This window comes from Nansenia antarctica, assembly GCF_963989245.1.
Source record: "Nansenia antarctica genome assembly, chromosome: 15".
In the NCBI taxonomy this organism is placed as follows: Eukaryota; Metazoa; Chordata; class Actinopteri; order Argentiniformes; family Microstomatidae; genus Nansenia; species Nansenia antarctica.
The window spans coordinates 8,690,822-8,700,821 of NC_137685.1; the positions used below are offsets into that span (position 1 = coordinate 8,690,822).

A 10,000-nucleotide genomic window follows, 5' to 3' on the forward strand; every position below is an offset into this window, starting at 1 on the left:
CTATGTTCCACGTTATGAAGGATTTTCATAAAACCTTCAACAAAACGGAGTGTGTTATTTCATGTTTGTATTACAGATCTCAAGAACGCAAGTCTCCAGCTAAATTAGTTAGCTAGGTTATAGCCTTGGGTCCTAGAAAATATCTAAAGCATACTGTACATGCTATGTATTATTAAACCACCCTGACATGGATCACAAGGCATCAGCCAGACGTTTTCCCGGCTTGAAGACATATATTTCCAATTTACGTGTTTATGGTGTGCGTGTGTGTGTGTGTGTTCATGGTGCGTATGTGTGTGTTCATGTTGCGTGTGTGTGTGTGTTCATGGTGTGTGTGTTCATGGTGTGTGTGTGTGTTCATGGTGTGTGTGTGTGTGTGTGTGTGTGTGTTCATGGTGTGTGTGTTCATGATGTGTGTGTGTGTGTGTGTGTGTGTGTGTGTGTGTTCATGATGTGTGTGTGTGTTCATGATGTGTGGGTGTGTGTGCCTACCCAGAGAGAGAGCAGAGCATCTCATTTGGGCGTCTACACCAGCAGAGAGGGAGGGGACTTAGAGGAGAAGGAGAGGCGAGGCCATATAATATAATATGACACTTTCATCCAAAGCGACTTACATTGCAGTGCATACATTTTTCAGTATAGGACCATATATACTGAAAAACGTATGCACTGCAATGTAAGTCGCTTTGGATGAAAGTGTCATATTATATTAGGAATTGTACGGTCCACAACCTAAGCCATGTTAGCTCCATGCTCTACCAGCTGACCAGAGTGTGGTTACCTCACACTCTGACCTGCGGTCACGGGCCAGAGGAGGCTGGTGAAGGTCCAATTTGGAGATCCAACACATCCATTTTTCGACCTCCGCCAGCCTCCCCTGATCCCCTGTCCCTCTGTTGAGTCAGGCTACCTGTTGCCGCAGTGACTACAGGTCATAAGTACAGAGCGAATGGAACCTGAGTCTTGCTACCTGCGTAGAGCATCCTACAGGATGTTTCAGGAACACAGTAAAACAGGGCCTATCGGTGAAACGTCTCAGCCTGACTGTCTCGAGCTCAGACCAAACATCTCACCTTCTGGAGTTCAAGCCTATGTTGAAGTGGGGAGGGGTGACGTACTAGAAACAAAGTCTCATCTAACCAATTTCTGCTTCCCGCATAGGCCTATATGCCAATGCACAGTGAAGCACATACCGCATTTGACCCCATTGTCATGTTTCACTATTAAATACTGTTCAATGTTACTGAACCTACCTAAAATCAGCCATCATCCTGTATTGCCGCATAGGCCTGTATTTCAATGTATAGTGAAACAAAGTGACACATCAGGGACGCACGACTCAGTGAGTTGGATTGACGCCTAGCGCCCCCTGGTGCCTGGGAGGAGAAATGAAAAAAACGCCTCACCTTGACCACGCTCCCGCCCTCCGTCTTCTCCCTGGGCACCGTCATCTGGAACACCCTCCCCACCACCGCCGAGGAGTCTGGGAAGGCCGAGGCCTGAGGCTGAGCGAAGGCCGCACCCGCACCCGGCCCCGCCATGACGGTCGTCGACGCCTCCTGGAAGTCGTGGAGCACCGAGGAGTGCATGGAGGCCTCCAGCTGTCCCAGCCCCCCCTCTCCTCCCCCCAGCACCGCCACCTCGCCCTGGGAGTCCCGTGGCCAGCCGCTCCCCTGGGCCACGGCCACCAGCAGGACCAGGGTCACCAGGACGCCAGTCCTGCCCGGGCCCGCCGACGTCCACGTAGAGGACGCCAATACGCCTCCGCAGGCTCCGCCTCCTGTCGCCACTGTTTCCAGCATCTCCGTCGACCGCCGCCGCGAATCTCTCCGTTTATTGCGCATTCTTGCCTTTTGCGTTCGTTCGTTCTCTCTCTCTCTCTCACTCACACAATGAGGGATGTCCAGGGGGGAGGAGGGGAGGGAGGGGGAGAGGGGGGCATGCACCCCGGGTCAGCCCAGCGAAAAAAGCTGATCCGCTTCTCAAAGCTCTCTCTCTCTCTCTCGCTCGGAAAATCCTCCTCTTTTGTTTTTCCTCTTTTAGTTTTCCTCTTTTACCCTTTCCTTTTCTTTTCTTCTGCCTTCTTCCTCTTTCCCCCTCCTGTTCTTTTGTGAAGCGCTCTTCAGTGGGCTGGAAATCCCATTGTTAAGACCGCCTTTGAGAGCTGTATAAAGAGAGAGAGAGAGAGAGAGTGGGGGAGAGAGAGAGAGGAAGAGGGAGAGAGGAAGAGGGGGGGGAGATAAGAATTCATTAGATGAGGGTTGGGACAGAGGGGAGTGTTAAACCTGTGGACTGTTCAATATTTAGCCTCATCAACTTAAACAGCCAAAGAGTTTAATTCTCCTCACAAATCTCAATGTCAATAAAACCCTCGCCACGTACCGCGCTGCGTATCACAGGAGCACAGGTGTGGCACCGTAATCTGATTAACGTTCACACACTCACACACTCACACACTCTCACACACACGCTATGACTTTCAACTGCGGGGAGACACAGACACACACACACACACACAGACAGACTCACGCATACACATTTGTGACGCGGTCTGGTGAAAGAGTCCGCAAGTCGGCAATCCTCATTTCGCGCAAATGACCCAAAAGTTTTATTTCACAATTACGAAAGTTTTAGTGTTGAAGAGCCCACTCGATATAACAAACAACCGTTTTAGGACGACTAAACACTTCATAAATCACTTCTGAATTGGTTTCACTGTATCGTCTGCCGTCCTGCTTCGTAGGCTACTGGGTTAGTGATACATGGCTTGTAAACAAACGTACGTTTTAGGACGTGTTCAAAGGCAAGGACTGTGTGATCCTCTAATTATGTGTAGTTAGACCCTTTCACATATAGACATAAACAAAACACACACATACACACACACACACACACACACACTCCCCCGCCCATCCCTACACCCACACCACCCCCCCCTCCCCCGCCCACCCGTACATAAATATTTCTCTTTGAATTCCAGCACCCATTACTGCAGCACACACCCGTCTCCTCCCCCGCCACCAGCAGGGAGCCAATCAGAGCCCTGAGAGAGACATACCAGTGGGACACGGTCAGTCAGGGGTCAGGGGTCAAACCACTAGGCCTTGAGAGAGATAGACCAGTGGAACATGGTCAGTCATGGGTCAAACCACTAGGCCTTGAGAGAGATAGACCAGTAAAACATGGTCACTCAGGGGTCAAACCACTAGGGGCTTGAGAGAGATAGACCAGTGGAACATGGTCATTCAGGGGCCAGGGGGTCAAACCACTAGGAACCAGCAGAGAGAGAGAGAGACAGATTAGTGAGCACGGGAGAGACAGGGGTCAGGGGTCAGAAGCCTTCTAAGAGGCAGCAGGGATGAATGCCTGCCTTCTCCATTGTCAGGGGTGAGCTGGTAAGCCCAACTCTGGCTTTGTCATTCAGCTCTGTAGCTGAGGGGGGGGGGAGAGGGAGGGACGGAGAGGCGTGGTAGAGGAGCGAGAGAGAGAGAGAGAGAGGAGAGAGGAGAGAGGGTGTATAAACAGGGTAGAGGGGCAGCCTCATACAATACAAGTGATTTCCCCTGGGGGCCACACTCTGCCCCCTCTCTCTGGATGAGGAGGAAGGGAACCGGAGAGGGAGGGAGGGAGGGAGGGAGGGCCGGAGGGAGGGAGGGAGAGGGGGGAACAGGCTCTCACGCTCTCTCCTCTCAGGGCCCGGCCCTCCCCAGTGAGAGGAGAGGTAGTCAGGAGGAGAGAGTTACTTCCAGAGACCTGAACGAAGGAAAACAAACAGTCTCTCAGCTCTCCCTGAAATACCTGGTGCCGTCTCAGCTCACTGTACACGACACACTCACCAGGAAAGGAAAGGCTCTAAATCATTCATTTAAAACGCCGAAACTGCTAAATCGCCAGACAGTCGTCAACAACAACAACCCGGTGGAACAGACTTCGGGGAGAAAACAACACGAGTGAAACAGTGGGAATAACGATGCCGAATGTCCGTGTCCAACACTAACTTTGGTAAGGACTTTGTAATCGCTTTTCTTAAAGTGGTGAGTGTAGCATCAATAAATGATCAGGGAGTCGGCCTACTCACTGTCAACATTAGTTAAGCGTTTGTAAATAATTAAGGGCCGTACCAGATTATAATGGCTTTTAAATGAGAGTGTTTAGAAAGTGTTACCGGGACGTTTTATTGCTGTTTTTCTTTCCACCATCCACCTAGAAATCAAAGATGGCTGCCCTGTCATGTTCAGTTATCACGCTCGGAGGTAGGACTCTCCACACACACACTCACCCACACACCCCCACCTACACACACCACACCACACGTGCACACACACACACACACACACACACACACAGACATACCTTAACACTCACATGCACACTCACACAACCCCCCCCCCCCCCCCCCACTCACCCACACCCCCCCACCTACACACACCACACACACACACACACACACCTGACCCTTCACCCCAGTGAGATTGCCTGTAACAGGTCTGGGCCTGCAGCAGACGGTACAGTAGAGATGAGGGTCCGGTCCACACCATTCACAAGGAACAATACGCCTGATGGAATTGAGAGGCCGGTGTGAAAGGAGTTCAGAACTGTCTCTGCTTGATAAAGAGCTCCTTTCAGCCGGCCGAGGAGAGGAGAAGAGAGGAGGGGAGGGGAGAGGAGAGGAGAGGAGAGGAGAGGAGAGGAGAGGAGAGGAGAGGAGAGGAGAGGAGAGGAGAGGAGAGGAGAGGAGGGGAGGGGAGGGGAGGGGAGGGGAGGGGAGGGGAGAGGAGAGGAGAGGAGAGGAGAGGAGAGGAGGGGAGGGGAGGGGAGGGGAGGGGAGGGGAGGGGAGGGGAGGGGAGGGGAGGGGAGAGGAGAGGAGAGGAGAAGAGAGGAGAAGAGAGGAGAGGAGAGGAGAGGAGGGGAAAGGAGGGGAGAGGAGAGGAGAGGAGAGGAGGGGAGCTATTCACCCACTGAGGCCGAGAGAGAGAGAGAGGGAGAGAAAGAGGAGAGCGGGGGAGGGAGAGAGAGAGGGAATGGGTGAGAGAGAGTAGGGGGGAAGAGAGACAGAGAGACAGAGAGAAGGAGGAGTGGGGGAGGGGAGAGAGAGAGAGAGAGCTGTCAACACATTCCTCCCTCTTGATCGCTCAGGGGAGAGGACCCGGTCCAAATCAGCTAAAAAAGCCCCCAGCCAGTCAGACAAGACACCACCCATCCTCACGTCTAAGAGCCCCCCCCGCACCCCACCTCTGCTCTGCGATAGCTTCCAACATCAAACCGGGCGTGTTCATCAAAGGCAGGCAGAACAGGGGAGAGGGCCGCAGAGCAGACCTGAGATCAGCCGCTTCCACACTAGCCCTTTGTACCAGGCCAGGGGGGCCCAGACCACGCTGCACAGCCCTGCCCTCTGCACAGAGATTAAGACTTAACCAAAGGGAGGTGCCTGTGTGTGTGTGTGTGTGTGTGTGTGTGTGTGTGTGTGTGTGTGTGTGACTGTGTGTGTGTGTGTGTGTGTGTGTGTGTGTGCGTGCGTGCGTGCGTGCGTGCGTGCATGCGTGCGTGCGTGTGTGTGTGTGTGTGTGAGTGTGTGTGTGTGACTGTGTGTGTGTGTGTGTGTGGAGGGGGGTGTGTGTGTGTGTGTGTGTGTGTGTGTGACTGTGTGTGTGTGTGTGTGCGCCCGTGCGGGGATAGGTGGTGAAAAAGAAAAACAGTCTCTGCCTTGAAACCGTTCTCTGGCAGAGGGCAAAGCGGCTTCTGCAGGCGCCATGACGACGCTTTTGTCCGGGTTGTTGTAAAGGAGACCGAAGCCCATTGGACGGTTTCGCAATGAGTCACTTCCCCCCAGAAGGCTCCGACACATTCCTCTCAGCAGTAGCAGCCGTGTTCAGCCCAGCGCTCACCTTTTACACCCCACAGAAGAGAGACAAACACAAAGAGAGGCGACGCTATGAAACACAAATCATGCCGCCACGGCTTGCCAGAGGAGTTCAGGACACAGTCTAGATCTAGCTGATACCAACAGGTTTCTTTTCCAGTTGTGACCGTTGACTGTTACGGAACCGAAATGGGAGAATAAATGGATAATAAAAAAAAGGGTCAAATCTTTTTTAACCTAAAAATAATGTTAGCGCTAATACTTCCAATTCCTGGCTTCTGATATCTACCAGGAACGTTGGGAGAAAAAACAAGTAGGCCCAAACCACAGACAAGAACCGGTTCTGGGCGGGCTGGACTGTTTCTGGCTGGACAGTCTCCTCTCTCTGCCTCCACTCCAGAAATGGCCATTCTAGAGTTTGTTAGTTAAAAAAACTAAAACGCTGGCTAGTTTCCAGGACCTAGATTGACTACTGAACACTCTTAATGGACACTCTCCGTTCAATGGTGTTTATGTTACAGGTTGGACTTGTTGACTTGTTGTTGTTACAGATGTGACTTAATTTGCTGTGAATCATATCTCTTATGTAGCAGTGGTGTGCAGCTTGCTACCTTTTGCGTGTTTACTTAGTTACAGTGATGCATCTCTTTATCGTGTGTTTTGTTGTGATTGCATTAGCGTGTTCTTGTTATGATTTGATTATCGTTGACAGCTGTGCTCCTTCAACCCTTAGAGACTAGAGACTTTCAACACTCTGCTTGGGACTCACTGCTGTCGTGGAGTGGGCTGCTGAGATGTTCTGATGTGTTGTATGTGGTATGGATGTCTGTCTTTGGATGTGTGCGTGTGGGTTGCTGGCTGCTATGGTTGTTACATGAACTTTGCACTGGTCAGTTTTTGTTCTCTCTCGTTTTGGCAGTCGCGGCGGGAGACCATGAGCGGGAGCGGGAAAAGCGGACCGGCGGAGCCAGGGGTGATGCCGACGTACGCTCCCGCACCCAGGCGCGGACCGGACGTGATGGAGGACAACGCTGAGGATTTGGACAATTTTACAATGAGATTATTTTTAAAGAGTATTCATGAAATAAAATGTATTTCTATTTTAAACTGCTCTAGCCGTTGCTTCCTCTGGGTAATTCACACACTGCTCCTCCCTCCCAAAACAAACTCTGTGCTAAGGGTAGGCCTATAAGATTCACTTGAGCTTTCGTGTTCATAGGGTGGATTGAGCTGCTAGCTGCTACAAACTAGGTGGGGTTGTCAGACAACAAACTAAGCCACCTGACATTCAGCCCACAGTGTAGAACTAGACTTTATCCAGCGCTTGATACGTCTCCTCGTTCCATCCCACGCATCACAATGAGCCTGTCCTCCGATGTCTGCCTCCCCTGCATTAAACTAGCCCCTAAAGTTCAAGTTTCAAGTTTCAAGTTTATTGTTAGGCTACATCCCGTTACACAAGTATAAGAGAGTCAAATCCTTAGGCTTCAGTTCCTCGACATTGCAGCAAGAAGAGAAATAAAGTGGCAATCACCCTTAATAAAGTAAATAACTGTTTACCCTGCACGAAGAGAGTAAACCGGTGGAACACTACACATCTATAGACATCATTATGACGGTGTAAAAAACTAAACAAAACGTTTTTTGAGTGTTTGTTTGTTTTATCTTCCTCCGTCTTTATTTGGTATTTCTATACAGTAGGTAGTCTGTGACGCTAGAAAAGCGGAATATCCACCCCCTCAAATCCCCCGAACGCCTGACTCAGGCATCATCTTCTTGGCGGTTCTGGATATAAACAGACTGACAACTTCCCCCAGTTGAACCGTGGAGTTCTGAGGCCATCTTTATAAATAAACATCCTCCGCTCCCTCGACGATGTCATGTTAAAGAGGACCAGGCCTACGCTGGGTGGTGATGATGTCATGCAGTATTTCTTCCTTCCAACTCCGGCTGAAACTAGGCAGAGGCTGCTGGAACTTACAGGCCTGTCACGGAACCAACTGTCCCTGAATTTAAGAGTCGTCTCAGACTGACAGGAAGGGGAAGGGGACATCTGAGGTAAAATAAAAAAAGGTGACAAATTGTTTCTGAAAAGCTTTGATTTAGCCGCCGCCACCGCCGCAGGGCTAAACCCCTGTGAAGATATCGCCTCGATTCGAGAGTTATTAAAATGAACATGATATCGAGTCTGGCTTTCAATGAATCGCCGAACCTAATCCAGATGTATCCGCATTTAGCCAGATATCATCAGGAGCAGCGAGCTAGCGAACATTCCCATTTAGACCAGGGTCACTGTTGACCGGGTTCTCTGCCTTAGTCTATGTAGGGAGTGTCTACTCTCCCCTCAGAAGGCCCCCAGATAGGGCAGAGGGTCAGGGGACACATCACATGACACCACCGGCCTAATTTGGCGAGCCAGCCATCCGTGCTGGGTGGTATCCCGGTCCTGGATGAGGTGTCGTTTAACGACTGGGTGACATCGCCGGACGATACCGCCACGGTCGTCCGAGCACGCAGACGGACGGATATCCGCAGAGCCTGGAATTCCTCCGGCAGCCAATGGGAACCCTCGGTCCTCCTCGTCTCCCGTCAGGGTTGGTCTGTCAGAGCACGGTTGCCCTTCTAAATCCCCCATCCCCCGCCCCGCCCCCCCTGCCTTCCCCCCTGCCCTAGCTCACAGCTGATCTGAGCTATAAATGGCTCTAGGAACGGCAGGGCAGGGCGAGAAAGAGGAGAGACAAGAGAGGAGAGAGAGGAGAAGAGACATTCTATAACGGTCACATTCTCTGCTATAGCGGGCCTGGGACAGAGTCAGGCTGGCGACACTCAGAAACCACCTCAGAGACTGACTCTCAGACACAGCCAGAGACACTGATACCACAGGGCGACAAGAGACTCCGAGAGACTGACTCTCAGACACAGCCAGAGAGAGACTGATACCACATACGTGGACGTACTCAAGAAAGACGCATGAGCGGAAAGGACCGGGCGAGCTAGCCAGACGTACGGAAGATCGGGATGACCGGAAGCGCCGATGGAGGGCTCGTCCGAGGACGACCTAGTAGTACAGACAGCCAGAGACTCCTCAGAGAGACCGGACTCTCAGACACCACCAGAGAGAATGATATATACCACAGACAACCAGAGACTCAGAGACTGATACCTCACACGGACAGGCTCCAGAGCAGATTAGATCCCCTCTACAGGACACAACGAACATGATGTTATCCTTCCTCCTGTGTAGTAATGCTGTAATTAGTGTTAGTACCAACAACACAGTATTACCACTACAAGACCAAAGCAGATTAGCCTTGTCTAAAAGGCAGATACCCGTTTGGCGGAGATCCTGCACACCTTGTAGTAACACTGTAATTAACGTAGTGACAACATTGTACTAACTAGTATTGTACAATACCAGAATTGGGAACCTAAACGACACCAACTTAGCATTACAGTGGAATGAGGCTTGCTATCGAACGCATGTCTTGAAACCGTTCCTCATTCCATTCCATGCATTAGGCCTACATGAGGTACTGTCCTCCAATTTCTACCCCTACCAGCCTCCCCTGCATCCCACTACCAGAGCAGCCTCCGACCAGCATACGTGTGCACATAAGGCAGAGTAAATCACACCACAACAGATGTAACCATCCGTAGTGAAACACCTGAACGGGTCCGTGTCCTGATGAGGGATGGGATGAGGGATGGGATGAGGGATGGGATGAAGGAGAGTGGAACACAGAGGGTGTCGGAACGCCGAGGAGACAATAAATAACACAAACGCAGCATCGGTAAGAAAAACAGTTCCCCTGGGATGGGGGGGGGGGGGGGGAGGTATCCGCCGGTCATTTCGCCCAATCAGAATGCTGATATCAGAGCTGTAGCCGGCCTCTGTCAACACGCAGGTCCCAGCATCCCTCTGGAGCGCAAACATGACACAGGCGACACAAAAACACAGGCAGATACTCGAGATTTGGGTGCGGCGGTCCAATTTTGACCCTCGGGTTGAAACAGGCACAATGGGAAGCTTCCCCCTCTCTACGCCTGACTCAGGCGGGTTTGGTAACCCCAGGGACCTCAGGGGTGGGGGGGGGGGGGGGGGCGCTGGCTGGATCGTGTTACCGCTATGGTACGCCCAC

The 10,000-nt window shown here is 51.6% G+C and overlaps 1 protein-coding gene across 1 annotated transcript in view; it reads right to left on the minus strand.

Annotated features, from left to right (window-relative positions):
• Positions 1 to 1,844, minus strand: part of dag1 (dystroglycan 1) — a gene marked incomplete at both ends in the record, with an annotated part of 14,213 nt that extends 12,369 nt beyond the window's left edge. Inside the window, one exon of the mRNA XM_080545827.1 lies at positions 1,407 to 1,844. Within this exon, the coding sequence (XP_080401953.1) occupies positions 1,407 to 1,844 (438 nt within the window). The remainder of the gene's footprint in view (positions 1 to 1,406) is intronic.
• Positions 1,845 to 10,000: the final 8,156 nt, after the last annotated feature.